Source organism: Ambystoma mexicanum, chromosome 11 (assembly GCF_040938575.1).
Source record: "Ambystoma mexicanum isolate Mex_15411 chromosome 11, UKY_AmexF1_1, whole genome shotgun sequence".
Classification (NCBI taxonomy): Eukaryota; Metazoa; Chordata; class Amphibia; order Caudata; family Ambystomatidae; genus Ambystoma; species Ambystoma mexicanum.
Window position 1 is genome coordinate 1,241,821,068 of NC_090934.1, and position 22,097 is coordinate 1,241,843,164.

General features: G+C 46.5%; 1 protein-coding gene across 1 annotated transcript in view; it reads left to right on the forward strand.

Moving 5' to 3' along the window:
• The window catches only part of HEXA (hexosaminidase subunit alpha), a 294,421-nt gene that overhangs the window by 193,526 nt on the left and 78,798 nt on the right, over positions 1–22,097 (forward strand). Inside the window, exon 13 of the mRNA XM_069624622.1 lies at positions 2,174–2,278. Within this exon, the coding sequence (XP_069480723.1) occupies positions 2,174–2,278 (105 nt within the window). The remainder of the gene's footprint in view (positions 1–2,173; positions 2,279–22,097) is intronic.

Below are 22,097 nucleotides of genomic sequence, written 5' to 3' on the forward strand. Positions count from 1 at the left end.
CAAAAGCCAAGCACAAGGGTCTTGGACCCATACAAGAAGGAAGGGAAATGTGGCCAATGGGATGAGGCCCAGAACAAGTCAGGGAGAGCCAGAGCGAAGATAAAGGGCACCTGGGACCCACACGGAAGAGAGAAGAGTTGTTAAACAAGTGAGGGAGAACTTGAAACAATACAGAGGGATGTGGAGGAGAAAGAGACATTTGTTGGAATGGAAATCTGAGTTCGATAGTCCTGTCTGGCAGGATAGTGCACCAGACTTGGCGCTAAAGTTTTGAGATATTTAAGTCTGGTAGGATAGCGAGCCATACTTAACACTAAGTTTGGGAATTGATACGTGTGAACTGTTTTTAAGGAATCTCATGTGTTTTCAAACCACAAACTGAACTTTTAAAGGCTTGTATGCAGAGCGAGAGGAGCCTCCTTCTGGATAAAGAAGATTCTGAGTATTTCCTTAGTTTAGTGTAAGGGTCGGAAATAAGTTTGGACACAGGACAGTGGACATTTTGTTTAAAAGGCATCCTGACAGAGTACTTGGTGTTTTAGTTAGGCAGGGCCACCCCTTATAGAAACCGGGCAAGATAGGTTTTTCATAGGTTTGTACATTCCTTTATTCTATAATAAGTATTTGATAAGAAACATGCTACCACTGTGTCAGTCTCGTACTTCTGCACCCTTATACTACCCATTGTCGCTCTGGGCACTTCAACTCTGGCATGGAACAGTTGTTCTTCTGGACCAGGTTGTTCCCAATCCTCTCCATCAGCAGCGTTTCTGTATTTCTTATTTCTAAGGAGTGCGTGAGTCCCTCTACTGAGAATGAACATGGGTTTCTGTATTGGCCTTCATTTTCTTCTTTTGTTGATTTGTGCCTTCCTTCCAAAGATCTTTGTCCCTCTTCCTTCCAGAAAATCATTGTACATCGCTGAAGAACTCCCCTATCTCCAGGTACCAGTTGCCCTTCATAATCTAAGAACAGAGGTCCGGAAACAGACACAACTCCTTCCGAAGTAGCCACAACCTCCAATCAGTGGTTACTCCAGGATTTCAGAAGCCCAAAGGATAACATTGGGGCATTCACTATCATTGGTGCTTGGAGCTTGTCTAGTCATTCCGACACAAGAGGTTCTTGCACCTTTTCCCATAGGTCAACAGTGGCCTAGGAAAGATGCAAACCTAAGCACCTTGGGGGCACTAGTACCACAAGCTGGCACTTACCAATGGTTAACTAAAGTTGGATGCTGGGAGGGACTTTGGTGGCACTCCCTCACCAGGGACTTTTTTCAAATCACATATGTACATGCTATGTTAAAGTACAGTTTGGTTTTTCCTACTGAGGATACCAGATAATAAACATACTTGTAACTAATAAACTTGCATGGGCAGCTCATTATTCAACGCAATATGTTGTAATACTGTTTTAAAATTGCCACAGTCCCTCCTGAGTGGTGTGCCTTGGCTGCTCAACTATGTTAACCTAGGAGAGCTGCAGGACACCCGAGGGAATCCAAAACTTTGCTAGATCAGTTTTGTTACTTAGACTTTAACACCAGTCTACGGCAATCCCTTCTGACTAGTCCAGTCCTGAGTTTTTGTTGCATTCTAGAATATGTAGTCATGGATATTTAATTGGGAATGTCATTATATGCCCTGGAATGCAAAGAAAAACAACACGTCTGTCCTCCCATCTGCTGAATAGAATGAGTCCATTTGGTATGTGTCACCAGTAGGGCTTCAACATCGCCTGACTTTCTCTAACCTTGAGGGTTTGAACGCTTTTGCCCCTCCTGCCCACCACAGAGATGGAGCATTGCCACTTCAGGTGGTTTTCAATAATCTCTTTGTATGCCCCTCAGGGTTGAAGCAGGGTCCCTTACTCCATTGCAGTATTTGCACATGCCTCCTCTTCACTCATCCTTGCACAGACTCTTCACTAACTGTTACCATTCAATTAAGCATTGTCACTCTCCCACCTCTGCAGGCACTATGCATGTGACAGTTTATTTCCAGTCACCTTTGAGTTGCTCACTGGCTTCCCCACCCCCAAAGCATTAGAGGTGCCTCTTCCCAGTGCAACAGTCTTAATATTGCCTACTGCTCTATTCAATTATCTTGCCTTCTCTTATTGTCTTGACTTATTGTTTTATCTCCCCTCTGTCTCTTGTATTTCTTCGCAGGCCCAGGGCAGGAGCAGTTGCCGAGAGACTCTGGAGTAACGCAACCGTTCAGTGTCTGGACGACGCCTACGACAGGCTGACCGAGTTCCGGTGCCTATTACTGAGGTGATTGCTTGTGATGCTGTGAACATTTAGAGTACCACTAGTCCTGTAGTTTATAAGCTGTGACTTACCAAAATGAGCAGGGAAATATTACAGAGTCAAGGGTTGTACATGAGAAAAAGTCTGTCTGTGGTTTGATAATATGCCTCTCACATTACTTCACTGGGGTTGCCAAACTGTAGTTACTGAAGTGTACATGTATGTAGAGTTCACAGCGGTCTAAATGTGCCAATTCCATGACTTGTGCACCATGTCTGCATGCAGGCTCGAAATTAGATCGTTGTTACTCCACCATTCATGTGACGTCAGTCAGTTAAAATACCTTTATTCTACATAAGTTTTATGGCAAAGATACATCAAATACAAAACAGTATTTAAAAAAACATAATTAAAACAATTATACATTTCACCAACAATTAATACATCACTGGTAAAATCAATACATTGTCGTTAAAACAATTATGCATATCACCCAAAATTAATACATCGGTTATAAAATCTGTATATCATAACTCACTCCAAATCTAAAATACACGTTCTGCTTTCTTGAAAACACATCAGTGTAGCAGTTGACAAAATTCAGTCCAACTAAATCAATGTGTGGCTAAAAACAAGACTAACCTACTGGTTCACTTCTGGAGGATTTATTCATCTGGTTCCTACAGTATTTGGCCACAAAATATACAACATTCCTGTCCTCTGATGACTTACAATAATCCATTGCTTTGTTGGTACTACGAATGTGAGCACAAATAGTGGCTTCAAGTATATGACTGTCAGGGTCTTAAAGCCATTACAGAAAAGCTTAAAGTGTGTAATCGTTTCCTCACCAGATCTGCAGACCGAACAGTTACTAGCATTCATTCTTCCGCATGTTCTAGTAAATTTGGCTACTCAACGCGCCAATCCTTAGTTCCATGTAAAGTGCTCATGCATATGGCGGAGTGATAATGTTGAATCTGAATACTGGTTTATTTAATAGATACCCTGTACCCAAACCCAATTTGTAACCTGCCTCCTGAATTTTCACCATATTTACACAATCTTTACCAATAGAAGCCGGGTTAGACAATAAACTACTTAAGTCTAGGGCAATAAGGTATCTCTTGACATACATTGGCAATGGGAGCACATTGATGTGATAAGATATTGCATTTATAACGTGCCTGTAAACAAGTGTGTATAGGTGCCACAAGACGAGAGGGAAGACATAGGGAGGACAAGACAAACAATCTTACTAGGCCTTGTCATTCGGATCGTGCAAGTGTGACAATAAAAGGGGAAGGGGAGGTGCAGCCAGGGCAGTGCTGCTCTGGGTTAGTGCAGGAGGCAGTGGGCTGTAGGGTTTACAGTTACGCCCCCTAAGTGTGCGGTAGGCCAGGAGGCTGTGCAAAAGAAGACTGGCCGTGTAGGAGTCTGGTACCCAGTGAGGGGGAGGGGAGAGACACCCCGAGACCCCTGATTGCAAGGTTCACATGGAGTCGGTTCATCAGGGTGGCATGATTGACTGTGTCTGAAGCAGAGGAAAGGTCAAGGAGGATGAGGACCGAGCGAGAGCTGAAGTCTAGGTTAGACAGCAGATCTTCAGGGGTGTTCAGGAGAGTAGTTTCCATGCCTCTGGCTGCTCTGAAGCCAGACTGATAGTCATGGAGGCAGCCAACTGATTCAGTGAGGAGGGTCAGCTGGGAGATGGCCAGCTTTTCCAGGAAGAACATGTACTAACACCTCCCTGTACCTCTCCAGACCTGGTGAGCCCAACAATTGTACCCAATACATTACTGGCCTAAAGCCCACCTTGTCCCCTATAGGGTGCATGTCAGTTTCCATGTGGATAAGTGCATTGGGGCTACCTGAGTGGAGCATAAAATCGTTTTTAAGAAATGTGTTTTCTGCTGTAACTAAAGCCTTAGCATTCACGTAGCACCCATAGAACAGCACCATAAAGTGCTGAGGCATTTTCATGCATTCTATAGGTTTCAAAGACTGGTGTTACAGCTCCTCTAGTATATCTACAAAAAGAACACTTTAGAGCTCCACTGTTCTTTTCCAGATTGTTACGAGCTTTACCCAGATGGCCTGTTCATAGACCTACTCTCGCTAATCTTATACCCAGGTAGTTGTAGAATTGAACTTGCTCCACCCTGCATCGATCCACACTAATGATCAATTCATGCCCTTTTGAAGGTTTTGGTCTAAAAACCAGGACCTTGGTTTTTCCTGCATTAATCAGTTGCGGTTCTTTGTATTTGCGCAAGAACCTTTCCACAGTACTTCTAAGACCCATAGGAGGAGTTGACAGAAGAACTGCATTGTCTGCGAAGAACAAAGCTGGGATTTCTTTTAATTTCTTTTATTTTATTGGATATTTATAAGGCACCTATACAACAAGAGGTGTTTCAAGGCACCACAAGAAAAATGGGAGTCAGGGGGAACAAGGGAGAAAGATAAAATAACTTTCCGACTAGGCAATGTGACATTCAGATCGTGCAAGTGCTGAACAAGAAGTGCAAGGGAAGTGGGAAGTGCAGGTCTGAGCGATGAGAGCTAAGGTGGGAGGGAATGTGAAGGGGGAAGTGCAGGTGTTACGGGGAGGCCCAATGGCAAGTACCATGGAGAGCAGGTAAGCACAGGTGGAAAAAAGGAGAGAGGGCGTGGAAGGACACTGCAAAAGAGAGCCTGGGACCCTGTATTACTGAGGGAACCAGGAGGCCAGTCCTAGAGGGGGAGGGAGGGTTTTAGCAGGGGAGAGAGGGAGGGAGAGAGAGAAGGAGGAGGAGGAGAAAAGGAAGGTCTTTAGGACCTTCCGGAACTAAAGGAGATCCAGCTCAAACCTGAGAGGGGCAGGAAGACCATTCCAGAGGGTGGCTCCTGCAGATGAGCGACGTCTACACCCCACTCTTTGCTTAGAGGGATGCATGATTTGCAGGGAGTTGCAGATAGCAGACTGAAGGGCTCTAGCAGGGAGGTATTTAGGGAGAGAGAGAGAGAAGGATGTAGTGAGGTCCCAAACCCCAGAAAGCCTTGTGGATGATGCAGAGGTTCTTGAATATGATCCTAGCAGCAACCGGGAGCCAGTGGAGAGAAATTAGGGCTGGAGAGATGCATTCCCTGGGCTTGAGGTCAAGAGTAAGTCTCATAGTCCTATAATGAATTAGTTGAAGGGGACAAAGGGAGATTAAGAAGAGGCTGTTACAGTAGTCTAGCCTAGAAAGGACCAGAGCTCTGGAGACATTGGGAAGATGAGGAAAGAGAATACCTCTGAGGTGGTGCAGTTGAAAGTGGGCCTTCTTGGCAAGGTCTGCAATTTGAAGAGAGAAGGAGAGGAATCAAAGATATCACCAAGGTTTTTGGCCTCACAAGAGGGGGACCGGAGAGGACCCATAGAGTGTGGCCAGAGGGAGGGTGGGAGCTGGGGGTCCCAATGGAAAAAAATATCAGTCTTACTGGCATTAAGGCTGAGATCATTGGCAGCGCACCATGACTGAATAGCAGTCGGGGATGAGAGGAGGGAGAGGAGGAAGGAGAAGGAATCTTGAAAGAGAGCTGTGTCGTCTGCATAACCCTGAAAGTGAGGAGAGACGGAGGAGATATGTGACAAGGGGGCCTTGTTCCTTTCCCCCCGGATAAGACGCTAGTTCCTTTGTTCCTCCTGCAACTGTTTTTGTCCTCTTTCTGCCTCCCTCAGCCTGCGCTCCCCTTGCCTTTTGCCTCCTGTTTCAGCTGCCTTGTTCTGCCTTGCATTCCTGTCTCTTCCTTGTGCTTCTCTGCCTGCTACTCCTCGTCCTGCTACCTGTTCGTTTGTTGTGGACTTACCTCTATCAGACGACTCCCGTGTGGATTCTTGCCTCAACCCTGCTTTCGGATACCTGCTTGTGGATTCTTATTTCCACCCTGCTTTCATACACTGGCTTGGGGACTCTTATCTCCACCCTGCTATTTGTAACTTGCCTTTTGGTCCAAGTACCATTCAACTCAACCAAGCCACACCAGTAGGGGTTTTTGTACCTATGGCTTTTCTTCTTTTTCTTGGGCTGTTGCCAGGAAGGGGTGTGGGGGGGAGGAGCCATTCTGTCCTATTGTTTTATACTTCTCCAGGACATAGTGGCTACCTCTCGGAACAGACCCTATTTCTTCGAGAAGAAGGGTTCTTCACAAAGCAGACCCTGCCGCTGAGCCATCGGATTCAGACCACACAACTTCTTCCTTGGGTGAGAGTGAAGAAGAAAAGACAGGTAATCTTGAGAGATTGCAAGGCCTAACTACGATGGCTACCGCAGAGCAGGTTCAGGAGCTCATCTCTGCAGTTCAAGGACTATCAATGGCGGTTCAGGGGTTAAAGGCTGAAAACAGTTCTTCGGCAGTTGGTAGCTGCCAGAGACACTCATCATACCGATCTTCCGTCTTTGGGACTGGCCTCAGCTCCCCTAAAAAGCTGAAGGAATTTCTCTATGCATGTATAATCTACTTCACATTCAGGCCCACAACAAAAGCATCAGACCGTTCAAGAGTGGGATTTGAAAATGCCCTAGCCTGGGCTGATAGACCCCGGTCCTAGGAGGGATCATTAGCCGGGGTTCAAGTTCTGGTCCCATCACTGCTACTCGCTCTAAGGAAAGAAGCCTGGACTACAGTGAGCTGGGAAGGAAAAGGTACCGCTGCTAGCCAAATCTTAAGATCAACCGGTGGAAGGAGTCGATGGCACTCCACTCTGTTCCGGACTCATTACTCATACCTCAGAATCCCAGCAAGTATCTATTTTCAGTAATGAAGAAAGGATTACATTTGATATGATCCGGGCAGCACACTTTCCAGTCATTTTTGGAATCCCTTAGATGCATTTACACAATCCTCTTATTGACTGGTATTTAAATACAGTATCCTTCAGATCCGAAATACTGTAGATTGAACTGTAATGTCGCACATACTGAAGCAGAAGCCCTTACCATCTGTTCGTCCAACAAAATAATGGCTGTAAATTGCATTCCCCAGCATTATGAGGAATATTCAGAGTTGTTTAAGAACGAGGTTCCCAAGGCTTTACCTCCTCACAGAGCCGAAGATTGCACTATAGATCTTATTCCGGATGCCATGGTACCTTTTGGCAGGATGTATTCTTTGATTTACCAGAAAAGAAGGCCCTAAAGGAGTATTTTACTATCAACCTGCAGAATGGCTTAAACAACCTTCTAAGTCACAAGCGGGCGCATCCTTGTTTTTTATAGCCAAGAAGGACACACAAGAACTCCAACCCTGTATTGACTACAGAGGCCTTAATAAAGTCACTATTCTGGATCACTATCCGATGCCGCTTATAAGGAACATCCTGGAAGCGGTACAGGGAGCTAAAATCTTCAGTAAATTGGACTTCAGAGGAGCCTACCATCTGCTGCGTATACGAGCGGGTGACGAATGGAAGACTGAATTTTTGTACCACGCTCGGTCATTACGAATGTAAGGTTCTGCCCTTTGGCCTAGTTAATGGCCCTTCTATTTTTCAAAGACTTATCGACCAGCTGTTTTCCGATGTCCTTTACTTACCTGTGATCATCTATCTAGATGACATTTTGGTGTTTTCCTCCACTCTGGAACAACATAGGGAACATGTAGACGTCTCCAGCTCTATAATCTACTAGCCAAGCATGAGAAGTGTTTTTTGAAGCAACATCAGTTCCTTATCTTAGTTATATGCTATCCGATCAAGGGGTAGAGTTGGATCCTAGAAAGTTATCCTCTATCCTTAACTGGATGTCTGTCTTCTAACAAAGACATACAGAGGTTTTTGGGGTTGGCAAACCTTTACCAAAAATTCATTAGGAATTATTCCGAACTGGTCCGCTCCATAACCGCTCGTTTGAAGAAGGATGCGACGTTCATTTAAAATGATGAGGCGGAAAGGGCCTTCCAAGGTCTCAAGGCTAGGTTCTGTTCTGCACCTATCCTTCACCAATCTAATCAAGGACTTCCCTTTTTTGTTGAAACAGATGCCTCAGCGGGTGCCATTAGAGCTGTGCTAAAACAACTCCTAGAAGGAAATTAACATCCCAATGCCTATTACTCTAAGACCTTGAGCTCCAGGGAAGCCAACTATTTGGCAATAGAGAGGGAATTAAACTAGCCTGTGTTGAGTGGATACATCTTCAGCAATGCTCGACCCACCCTTTCGAAATCCAAACATATCACTGCAACCTTTGGCAGATGGACTGTGTTAACGCACGCCAAGCAATATGGGCCTTTTTCTTCGATTAATTTGAGTTTTTTATCACTTATATTCCTGGCACCAAGAATCTTTTTGCGGACAGTTTGTCACAAAGTCCTACGGTGTATAACAATGTAAAGGCTCAGTGAGAAAACATGTTCCACAAAGACAAATTCATCTTTTCAGTCACCACATTTCTCCATAAGGTTAAGGAGGCGAATGTGTTACGCTCACCTGGTTCCCACGGGGGCGTCGACCGGAACTGGGCCGCTGTTGTTTCCACCAGCGTGACGTGTAGCGCCGAGATGACTGACTGGACTGGCCCGCTCAGCCTAGTTTGTCTGGCTCGCAGGAATACTCTTCTGAAAAGGAGAAGAGGAATTAACCACCCGTGGAATTGAGTGTCAACCCACCTTCCCCACTCCCGTTGTCTTCCCACAGATCACTCTCGATGTCCCCTCCTTAGTCTCACCTGATGGTTTGGAAGGATGAGCTCTCCATCCTGCGTCGACCGCAGGGGCCCGTTGATGACCAGTTACTTCACTGGAGTAGAGGAATTGGTGAGTTCCAGTATTGACTCTAAAGTCCAATTGTTCATAAGAGTTCAAATGTCTGATCTTCACTCTGTCCGATTCCTTGCAGGTTGCCGATTAATCCAGTCGAAGATTTCCAAATGGCAATTAGTAAGATTCAGGTAAGTCTATTGTGGTTTTCCCCTTAGAGGCCGGGGTACGGCGATGAAGCAGATTTGACTGTGCCGACCCGAGATGAGGTGAGACCCCCGTGGTAAATCGGGTAAGTTTTGTGGGGGGTAACTTGTATTGTCTTTGCTTTCTCCCCTTGCTCACCTTGCAGTCTTTGTCTCCTTAGGTGTCGGAGGGCGGCCGCGAGATGGAGAGAGCGTGATGGAATGCTGAAGTACCGCCAAGCAGGTGAGTTCAGCGCAACGCCGTAGGAATGCGAAGCGATGCTTCAAAGACTTCTGTCTTTCAGCTCCGTGGCGAAATGGATCAGGATTCAGGTAAGGATTAAAGTTAAAACTCCTGTTCTAACCTTTATCCTTCTTTTCTTCTTGTTTCAGGAGTCCCAGGACTGAAGCGGGCGTGGCTGAAGACTGGAGCTGCTGAAAACACGGTGAGCGTTACACTGCAGCAAGCAGAATAACGCAAAGCACGTGTGGCTGTCCGGGCGTGGTTTAAATAGCCTTGGAAGAAGATCCATGTAAGTATTCTTCCACAGCCCCACCCAAGTAACAAAATAGTCCCTTCAGTAAAATAGTCCCTCCTAAGCCTCATTTGGCTTGAGCCTTCATGCAGCATGGTCTGCCTCAGGTGAGTATGCAGCATGGTCTGCTTCAAGTAAGTTATCAATAATGAGCCTGGCGCCCATGGCGCCAGGACTGACTTTATCTTTATGAGCCTGGCGCCATAGGCGCCAGGACTGCACCCAAACAGCCCCTAACTGGGGCTTTTGGGCATGCTCCAAGTGGCATGATGCCTGCTTCCGGGGCTGCTGGGCCTGGTCTGGTATTCCGGGGGCAGGCATCATGACAGCATGCCACCGAACATCAAGTGTATTCCTCCGGAGATCCACACAGACTCTTAAAGAAAGAAGGAATGTATTTCCTAGGAGACAGTTTATGCATTCCCACAAGATCACTTCAGCTCCAAGTTCCCTCTTGTGGACACGATATCCAAATCTCTGGACACAAGGGTATTGCTGCCACGACTGAGCTACTAAGCTGGTCTTTTTGGTGGCCTTCCATCAATCAAGATGTAAAGAGTTATGCGTCATCTTTCCCAGTATGTACTATGAACAAGTATTCTACTGCTAAACCTATTGGTCTGTTAGTCCAACCTACACTGCCTACAGAACCCTGGGCGCATTTGTCTACTGACTTTGTGGTAGATCTCCCGCTGTCTCGAGGCTACACGGCTATTATGGTTACAGTGGACAGCTTCACTAAAGTGGCAAATGTTTCCCCTGTTAAGGGAGTACCTACAGTCCCAGAGCTTTTTACAGGACGTGGTTTGGTTAGAAGACTTCCTAACACTATTCTTTCGGATCGGGGAACACAATACACGTCTCTGTTCTGGTTGTGGGGTTTACTTGGGATTGACAGGGCTCTTACCCCGGGGTACCACCCTCAATCCAATGGTCAGAGCGACTCTACCACACAATGGAGCAATACCTCCAGTGTTTTACGAATGCTGAACAAAACAACTCGGTTGATCTTTTGCCTATGGCTGAATTTTCATATAATAATGCTAGTCATTCTACGGAAAGCATCCCTGTTCGTTCCCTTCCCCAGGTTTTCATCCTCCGACCTCCCTTCCATCTCGGTCTGTCACAAGAAGGCTTACAAGAACCTGGAGGAGAGCAGACAATGGTACCACACACAAGCCAATGTTCGGAGGAGGGAAGTTCCTGACTGGAAGGTGGGTTCTTCCCTTTGGCTATCTACTAAATATCTTCCCTGGTGGATCCGACCATCAAAACTCTCTCCCGGATACATCGGACCATTCCTCATTATCAGACAGATAAATCCAGTGGCTTTCAAGTTACGCCTACCCAAAGATCTACAACGCATACATCTGCGTTTCATGCCTCTTTATTACGGACCTTAATTCCAGACAAATATCAAAGGAAGAGACCATTTATGAAACGGAGAACTGATCCCTCATCTGAGTATGAAATGGAAAGGATATGCGATTCCAGATACAAGAAAGGAAGGCTGCAATATCTGATAAGATGGAAGGGCTTTTCTTCTTCAGAGGATTCCTGGGAGCCTATTTCGAACATCAAGGCAAAACGGCTTATCGAATGCTTCCACTCCCTTCACCCAGGTAAACCTGGTACCTGTACCCGAAAGGAGGGGGTACACTCTCATGAGCGCACCTTTTCTGAAGCACAGGAACAGGTGGACACAGAGTGTTCCATTACGCTTCTGCGCCGTACTGAGTGTGCAGTCTAGTTTATTTCTTATCAGCGTTTTGTTCCCTGCAGTTGCAACCCTGCTTGCCCCTTTCCCCCGGTAAGATGCTAGTTCCTCTTTGTTCCTCCCGCTACTTGTTCTATCCTCTTCCTGCCTCTCTCAGCCTGCACTCCCCTTGCATGTCGCCTCCCGTTTCAGCTGCTTAGTTCTGCCTTGTATTCCTGTCACTTCCTTGTGCTTCTCTTCCTGCTACTTCTCATCCTGCCAACTGTTAGTTTGTTGTGAACTTGCCTCTATCCAAGGGCTCCCATGTGGATTCTGTCCTCCACCCTGCTTGTGGATTCTTGCCTGCACCCTGCTTTTGGACACCTGCTTGTGGACGTTTCCCTCCACTCTGCTATTTGTAACCTACCTTTTGGTCCAAGTAACATTCAACACAACCAAACCACATCAATAGGGTTTTTTGTGCCTTAGGCTTGTCCCCTTTTTCTTGGGCTGTTGCCAGGGAGGGGCTGGAGGGGGGTGGGGGGGGGGAGCCATTCTGTCCTATTGTTTTATACTTCTCCAGGGCATAGTAGTTACCTCCCGGAATAGACCCTATCTCTTCGAGAAGAAGGGTTCTTCATAAAGCAAGAAGTCAGACCCTGCTGCTGAGCCATCAGATTCAGACCATGCAACTTCTTCCTCAGGTGAGAGTGAAGAAGAAAAGACAGCTAATCTTGAGAGTGGGAAAGGCCAGCAAGGGATCCTGTTCAAGAGGAAGCAGCCATGCTGGGTTCTGAAGGGAAGCCAGGACGCCAGCAGATGGTCTTGAAGACCTGAGGAGCACAGGGCAAGTTGGGCCATTAGAATTCCGCATGTGTGGGAGCCTTTGTGGTCGCAAAGCCGCAGTTGGAGCTGCGGGCAAAGGAAGAGCAAGCAAGTCACTGCCAACGTCCGCGGAAGAGAAGTGGAGCTGCCGGCGAACACAGAAGCACCAGAAGTGCGTGCGGGGCTTGCAGCCAAAGGCAAGTCAGCAGGCATAGCGGCAGTGGACCATCGTAGCTACCCGAAAAGACTGCCAGAGAGCAGTGAGTGAGCAGGAATGCCACTCGAGAAGGGGCGCTCAAAGGGGGCTGTGTAAGTGAGACGAATGCCGAATGAGCAGAAAAGCGTGCACAGAGTGAAAACAACCCAAAGCCATGAGTTGAATGGAAGTTAAGTGACAAAGTAAATAATAATGAATATTGACTACCGAACTGAATGGAAACTTTGTGGGCAAAGCTACGAGCCGATAACAGATGAATGGGAAAGTGCCCATTTGAAAGCAACGTACGAAATGAGAAAGCAATTATGAAAATTTGCAAAGGAGCATGACACAAAGGAGGGGAAGATATAAAACCACCAAGAAGTGAACTTTGTAATTGAATACAGTATGGCAAGGCCAAAGACTGGCAAAAGGAGATGTGACACATTGTGGCAAAGCCAAGAGGCTAAACAGGAGAAGCCAATTGAGTGTGAAACTTAACTCACGCTTAGAAACTGGTACCCAGTATTAAGCGTGTTATAAAAGAACAATTAGAATTATATAACGCCAAGTGGCCGACAAGGAGAAGCTAAGTGAGTGTGAATCTGTGCACAGGAACAAAAACAGAAGAACCTGTGTGGGCTCAAGAACCTAGGATTCCTGGTTGCGTGACCAGTGATGGGCGGACCGTGTGGTCTGACAACTGCGCCTAGACCAGGGAGCCCTCGATTGTGAAAACTAAAGACATTGTTGAATTAAACGGAGAAGGAGAATTTAAGTTAACTGTTAATTCTATCCAGGAGTGTCAAATTGATCTGGAGTTATGTTCTACATTGAAACCAAGTTTAAGTTGGCAATTTGAAGTATTGGGGAAGGGAACCCTGAGATTTGATGAACTGCAATGCTGTCTTGAGAACTGGAGCCTCAAGACCCTTTTCGTTGGAACTGTGTTGCCTTGAACTTGGGGAAGGGAACCCCAAGGATTTGTAGAACTGTGGTGCCTTGAACTTGGGGATGAGAGCCCCTAGGATTTGTAGAACTGTTTTGATCTTGAAAAAGGTAATCTCAAAACTTTTGTGGAATTTTCTTGAACTTGGGGAAGGGGAGCTGAAAAGGAAGCTGGAAGAAGCTCAGACCTGTGTGTGAGGTCGGCATCATGGAAGGAGACGCAGACAATAGATTCAATGTGTAACAAATGGCTTATATTAAAGAACATGTCAGGATGGTGTAAGGCACAACTTTCCCTATGATAAGGTGGTATTTCCATACCTAAAGAAACTAAGGATAGTCTGTGTAAGTTCAACTGAAAAGTCTGCCTGTGTCCACAACCTATGCTTGTCCTCACAACTAAGACAAAATGTGTAGGAATGGCAACCATAAACTAAGCAGTGTTCCAAAAATAAAGTTCTGAGCTATTTCCAGCTTGGGTTTAATCTTCAGCTTCTTTTCCCTAAATGTCAACAAGTTCACCACAATGTTTGATTTACCTTCTTTTGGACTTGAAGTAAAAAAAAGTTCCACACCTTTGTAAATGTCAAGATGCCCTTCCCCAAGTTCAATATAGTTCAAGGGCAACACGTCTCAGGGTTCCCTTCCTCAAGTTCAATATCCAATGATGTCACAAGAAGAAGTATCTTTAAGCTCTGTCTTTAACTGAGTTTCAACAATTCTTTACAGCTCAGGGTTCCCTTCCCCATTCTTATATGCACCAATGGTAGTTCTCCTTTTGACACAGTAGCAAGCGTTCTTGTTAGTAAGCAGGGGTTATCTGGTCTTCGCGCACTTGTTACACTAAGCGGTCCACCCTTTACAGGTCACGCAACCAGGAACCTGCATTCCCTTTCAGCAGTTCCTTATTAAACATGTAAGCGTTTCCTGGTCTGGGGGCAGTTCTTGGATCGCACGATCCACCCATTACAGGTCATGCAACCAGGAACTTTGAGTTCTCCGTGAATAGTTCAATATTCAGCTACACAGATGGTTTCTCAAATGCAGCTCCAAACAAGCACTTTCTTAGTCTTGACTTCCAACTCTGCAGTCAGTCCTTCATCCAACTTAGTTTCCTATTTTCTTTCAGTTGAGTTCAATATTAGCAGGTTTATTATGTGCATTTAATTTGGTATTCTTTGTTAGCAGTTGTGCTGTTTCATTCAATTCAACATTCAGAATGCACAGTCTTGAATTTCCTTTCACTTCGGTATTCAAAATATGTAGTTTTGCTTATTTCATTCAGTTTGGTATTCAATAAATACAGCTTTGCATATATCATTCCGTTCCGTATTCAATGAATGCAAATGTTTTACTTTCGTGGACCGCTACTATACTCGCGGTTCCTTGTAGCGCACAGGTGGGTCCAGTGTCCCCAACACTTAATAGGACCCGGGCAGCTCCTCTTGTCGGCTTCTCCCCAAGCAGGAAAGCCTGTTCACTGGGTGCTTCCTTCAGCACACTGGCCTGTGCTCAGCTCCGCCTGCGCTCCACGGCAGCGCCTGCTGTCAACCTTCCTTTACATGGGTTCCCTGTCCTGCACAGTTTCACAGGCTGGACTCCCGGAATCTTTGTCGGCGTCTTGGCTTCTCGTTCTCCGGCACAGTCCTGGGTATTAAAATGTTCTCTGCACAAGTTTCCCAGGTCTATCCTCCTTCTGCTGCTTCCTCTTTACTTGCTACTTCTATATGCTTCTGCATTCCACTTTGTATACACCTGTGGTCCTTCAATGGGCTGCAGGTGTGTTCCATCATCAATGCTGCCTGACTGTGATCAAAAGGACACGCCTGACCTTCATAGTTCTTTGTCCCAGTACCAAAGTGGTGAGTGAAAGTGGTGTCCATTACTCAGTTGTTACTTCCTCGTCTCAGTACCAGAGTTGGGAACATGTGTAATGTTATAACTCTTGAGGGGTTTGTCACTTACGTCTGACAAGACTTCTCCTCTTCACCTGTTTCACTGGAGCTGGTGTGGAACTACTTCCTTCTTCCTCTTCTCTTGGTGTTTTTTTCTTTTGGTAGAGGTATGGTCTACCTCGGAGGGAATCTGTTGCGGAAAGCAGGGTGAGTCACACTCTACTAAACAGTCGCTCTCTTTGTGTACCTCCGATAGAGGTTATCGATAGTTAATTATTGCATGTAAGGCATACTCTGTGACTTTGAGTGACTTTGAGTTCAGGTTGAGTCGGTATAGTTTCAATTAGCTGTTAATTACTAAGTTTATTCGTATTGTTTATTCGTATTGTTACTTAGTATTAGTGATGACGTTATGTCATAATAAGGAAGATGGCAAATGACCATGCTAGGTTGATATAGCCATGAGAACTTTAATTTTGCCAATGCATTTTGGAGAAAACAATCTCCTTCATCAGGTCTGTTCTCTCTACTAGCCATCACAATTGTCATCAAAATTGCATTTATAGCGATTGAGCGTGAAACATAAATCAATAAATCAATTGCATAAATCACATCTATAAATCATATAAATGCATTTAAATAATATATGGTAGTTACATATACCAGAATTTCAGTAATTCGCATGTGGGGAAAAGATCAACATTTGAATATGTGTATGTGTGTGTGTGTGTGTGTGTGTATATATATATATATATATATATATATATATATATATATATATATATATATATATATACATATATATATATATAATACACACACACATACCATCATTCCAATCGTCCATTGGTGAATAAAAAGTCAAAGGAAAAAACAAGAAAAGGACAGAAAATCAGCTTTAACACACAGCTTTGATTTCTTTCTTCAACCTATTATTCAACAGACTCACACCTATCTTAAGGATACTACGCATTTTCTTAAGAAATTGATGGGAAACACTTTCAGACAGGACAGTATCTTGTTTACAATAGACGTAACAAGTCTATACACATCAATTCAACATGATTTGGGACTAGAAGCAATCGAATGGATACTCCTATCAACACCAGACATTCAAGCACAGAAAGAATACATTTTAACATTACTTCAATTTATTGCAGAAAATTCTTATTTTCAATTTAAAAACCAATTTTTTCTTCAGGTTTCGGCACAGCGATGGGGGCAATGATGGCTCCCCCATATGCCAATTGCTTCATGTTCAAATTTGAAACAGATCACATACTCGCACATGACAGATGGAAACAATCAATAGACCTATGGGCTAGATTCATAGATGACAACCTTGGTATCTGGATAGGCCCAAGTGAAGAACTGAAAGAATTTTTTGAGTATTTTAACACAACAGACTCACGGATTCAGTTCACTTGTGTGAAAGCTCAATGACGGATTCATTTTTTGGATGTACTTGTAAAGAAAAATAAATCTGGATTTAGTACATCTTTGTATTGTAAAGAAACAGACAGGAAGAACCGACTCCACCGGTTGAGTTTCCACCGACAAAGTTTACTCAAAAATCTACCATTCAGTCAGATGTTACATATCAAAAGAATTGTTGGTGATCCTTCTGAATATGACAGAGAACATGCGGATATGTGTGAGAAATTCTAAACACGAGGGTACACAGAAGATATATGTCAAGCAACAGAGAGGGTCAACTCTATAAGTCGAGAAACTCTTCTGAATCCCACAGAGAATAAAGATCCACCCAACTTAGTGTATGTGTCCAAATGTTCAACACAGAGCCAACAGATTAAAAATATCATCAAAAAGAACTCGTCTGATGGGTGTGGCCAGCAGTGTAATGGTGTAGACGTGAGCTTGACCTGCTCCCGTGGCTGCAGCAAATATCCTGTTCTTAAAGCCTGAACCCTGATCTCTTAAGCACTTGCATAGTGAGCCGACATACTGGGGTATCACCCGATGCAAAATCGAGCGGAAACGCAGCTCTGTGAACGAGCCTGAGGCGCGTGAAGACCGATACGGAAGAGACGTCCGCGCACCTAAGATGGCCGCGACTGACATGTAGTATGGCCGGGACCCGTCGGACTCCAAACACTATCTGCATTTAGAACAACGGACCCAGTGGAATATATCAGGCAGAGCAAACTCGAACTGCGGTGCACCTTTGTCAACCGCCCGTGCCTCTGAAGCAGCGACAGAGACGAGGAAGAAGACTGGGCGCAAATTATAATCAACGGCACCCAAAGACAGAAGCCGGCGGTGCCAGCCAAGGACGATACGGAGGGCAGCAGGAAAGACCCTGCTGCAGGACTGTAGCCCATCCATCCTGAGGGCCTCGTGGTCTGCTTGTTCCCGAGTGGCACTCTGCGCCGCAACACCCGGAGACAGGGGTAGACGTGGGGGGGAATCCGGAAGACCGTAAGTCAACTTGGTGGGTGTCCCCCTGACACCAACCTGAGCCCGCGGCCCTGAAGGGGAAACCCTGCTCCGGGCCACCCCAAGCCGCATCAGCGGGAAGACTCTGGAGAGGTTCGGGTGACGGGGCATAGCAGCACGGCCCCCCCCCCCCCGAATTCATGCAGCGCCGGAGGTGGGGAACAGCACTGAACAGAGGCTGCCTCTGGTTACAACAGCCACTGGCCCACGCCCTGGTGCTTTGATACCTGACAGCAGCTGATAGCGGAGGGTGCTGCGAGAAAGGAGGCAGCTGAGCCGACGCAGCTACAACTCATCTGCCCAAGAATTGCAGCCACAAAGCCCGCAGTGCGCCCTTTGATGCACTGAACTCTGTGAAAATTTGGCTGGCCCGACTTGGGAATGCGCCCTAGGTGTGGACACTGACATTGCTGGAGAGACCATGCCGTGTCGGGGGGGCCTCTGGACGCGGCCCCACAGCCCCAGGAGCAAGTGGAGGCAGAGTGGAGACCAGTCACTGACGGGAGCAACCGACAAGGATCGGCCACGAACAGCTCCATGAGCTGTATACTTGCAGGAGACTGCGTCCCGATTCATCCATTCTGTCTAATTCATGTGTCCACTTCCCGCTGAAACTAAGGACGGACATCAGCGCAAGACCACCCCATCCTAACCTGATGTCCTTCAACTGACTACAGCGCCTGTGACAAACAGATCCTGACCTTGTACCATTAAGCTGAGCTGCCACAACACTACAAGCGCCTGAATCTAGCAACACTCGGCAAGGCGACAAAGCACTGTGCGACCAAAAATAGTGCGATACTTACCCGCATCACGGAGTGAAACCTGCATCGCCCAACGAACGCCTGAGTCTTTGAAGAGGTCCACATAAGCCAAACATCACGCACCACACAAACTGTCGTAAGGGTGACCTGAACCAAACTCACCCACACCAGAGAACAGTACCTGCAAGTGCCACATCCAACAGGCCCAGGCAAACTAACAACTACCATGGGAAAGGACAAAATGAGGAAGCAATCCATGCAAAACAAAATGGATCAGTACACGACACCTGCAGTCCCGACCCATGAGTATCAAAGCCCACGACAACCGAAATGGAATACACACCATCTCTGAAAGATGTCATGGCTGCAATAGCGGACTCTCGCTCATCCATGGAACAGAATGGGTGGGATCAGTACAGATGTCTCCCTCCTCCGCCACGATCTACAAAAGTTATCGGCACGCACTGGCAAGGCGAACAACGGATCTCCGAGGCTGAAGACGGCATGCTCAATCCAAGGCACTAACTTAACAATGTCTCGACCAAACTGAAAACATTGGAAGAGAGGGTGGAGGAGAGCGATGGGAGATCGAGAAGCAACAATATATGCATACTTGGACTACCCGAAAAGACTGAAGGCCCATGCATGGAACTCTTTCTCGAACAGTGGCTCACAGATCTGTTTGAACCAGATGCCTTCTCAAGTTTCTTTTCAATTGAGAGGGCACAGCGCGTGCCAACGGGAAGGCCAGTACCTGGAGACCCACCACGCACCGTTATAGCAAAAATCCTCAATTACAGAGACCATGATGCACTGCTCCAAAGAGCACATGCGAAGGGGACAATCGCCTATAATGGATCCAAGATCGCATTTTTCCCCGACTACACAAGGGAAGTCCAGAAAGCTAGGCAATCGTTCGATCCGCTCAAAAAACAACTACAAACGCATGGTGTTAAGTACGGACTGGTTTTTCCCGCCCAACTGAAGATATATCACAGAGGCACGACAGTCCACTTTACCGACCCTAAGGAAGCGTGGCACTGGGCAGAACAACATATAGATGGAGACTGGACAACAGCCCGAGGTGGCAGGAACAGAACCCCCACAGTCCCCGCGGAACAGCAGCAACCAGCAACCACTGCTGCAAGCACCAATGCAGGACCTACCAAGAGACTGACTGCATATCCGCCAGCACAAGGTAGTAGGAAACAGGAGACGGGGTCTTACACCAAGATCCACCACCTTCCGATGAAATACGTCCTAAACAGGTAAACATTGTGCAGCCACAAGAGAATAGTCTCTCCCCATCACTCCCCAGTCTCCCCTCTGTAGGAGGAAGATACTACCCCTAAGAACATCCATCGCAGGGGAATTTCATCGTGTTACGTTTCACCACTGCAGGTGTTAGAGACACACCAGCAAAAGTTAATGTTATATTAGATGCAAGCCGTATAGTTAACAGCCACTATTTGTTGTTCGGGCGACAGATGCTCCGGGTTGGGTGGAGTGTAGGGCACGGGATGCAATGGGGTTTCGTTAGTTTTGTTAATAAGGGGTCAGATAGGCATGGAGCTCCACATTTAACTGAGAACAGGACACAGTGGCACTGTAGAGCACAGAACCGGCAGCGGCAACATCCCAGATAATCAACTCCTCTGCTTCCTTATATCCACACAGATAGGCGCGGTAATTGGAAAACATGAGCTGCTCTACAAGATACGCACACACATGATACTCCAAATCTAGATCACCATGGTACCACAAAATAACACCACTAGAACCCTTAGACTCATGACATGGAATGTCAATCGACTGGGTAGCTGCATTAAGACTGCTGGTAACGCAATTCTTAAATAGGCACAAACCAGACGTAGCCTTCTTGACTGAAACACACCTTACAGGCACAGTTTTTAACTTTTTTAGACGCACAAACTATCGAACAGCAATACACGCTGGATTTACGATGGGGTTGCGTGGGGTACTCCTACTATTCTACAAGGCACTCCCCCTTCATCTGTCTACCGTCACCCAAGATACGAGTGGTAGATATGTGTGTATAACGGGAGCATTATGGGAGCAAACGATCACAATGCTTTCAATCTATGCGCCCCCGGCCTTGCTAGCCCCACTACTAACAGACATCTCACCTCTGATTACTAATGACACAGCAGATATTACCATCATAGGAGGCGACTTCAACTAAGTTATGGACATAGAGATGGATCGCACACACCTGCGTGGCAGGAACCCAACACCCGCACCAAACTCGCAACCTTTGCCAATGCCCTGGGATTGCGGGACGCTTGGTGAGACCTAAACCCCAATAGGGAATACTCCTTCCATTCGGGAGCACATGCCTCGCTCTCAAGAATAGATTACTTCTTCATTCCAGTGGTGGAGGCACACAAGATACAGAAAGCATCTCTGCTCCCCAGAGGGATCTCAGATCATTCCCCCATGGTGATAGAGCTCTGTACCTCCAGGCCCAGGCCCTCCTCCCCCAGATGGCGGTTTAATAACTACTACCTAGGTTTCCCAGAACTAGAGGAACGCATCCAGACGGCCACGAAGACATACTATGAATTAAACTCAGGGACGGTCGATAATCTGGGAACACTATGGGAAGCGTATAAGACATTCTTGAGGGGCGAAATCATTTCCTGGGCCACTGCTCAATAAAAAAGGAACACCTCTCCATGATGCATGAAGCCGAAAGGCAGGTGTGGAGTGCGGAGGAAACCCACCTTACCCGAGACCAACCAGAAACACAACACGCCCTGTTGCTCGCACAGAAGCGCCTCCAAAATATGTAGCCCTGGACAACACCAGACAAGCACACAGGGCAATGCGAGCCAGAGTGTATGAAACGGGAGATAAGGCCAGCAAGGTACTAGCCGGGCTAGAACGAAGAGACGAGGGGCATAGACAAGTTAGACAACTCCGCCCAAGGGACTCTGACCCCCTGGTGACGGATCAGGAAATAGCTGAGGGCTTTGCTGCGTACTAGGCAGACCTATACAAGGCACCCGACGCCCCTGCTGATGTCTCTATCCTGGAAGAGATTACTCTCCCCACCCTAAATGTTAATGACCAAGACCTCCTCGAAAAAGAGATCACTGAAGTAGTGGCAGCCATGTCAGGTCTTCAATCAGGGAAAACACCGGGACCAAATGGCCTCCCCGTGGAACTGTGGAAGAAAATAGGTGCAGGAGAGTTGGCCCCGCATATGCTGCGCATGTTCCAAAATGCCCGTGACCAAGGCCTCCTACCACCCGACCTAAAGGAAGCCACCATAGTGGTAATACCCAAACCAGGTAAACCCCCTGACGAATGCAGCTCTTACAGGCCCATCTCCCTCATAAACAGTTAAATAAGATCATGGCGAAAGTACTAGCTTGCCGTTTACAACAGGTCATTCCGTCTCTCATCCATCCATCCAGACCAGTGTGGCTTTATGCCACAGAGGTCAACCCGTATGAATGCATACAGACTGCATTCAGCCCTGGAAAGAGCTGACGACCTTCGAAGCCCTAAGGCACTATTGGCAGTCGATTTTGAGAAGGCATTCGGTTCAGTCCACTGGGGGGCAATCTGGGAGATAATGCAGCGCATGGGCTTTGG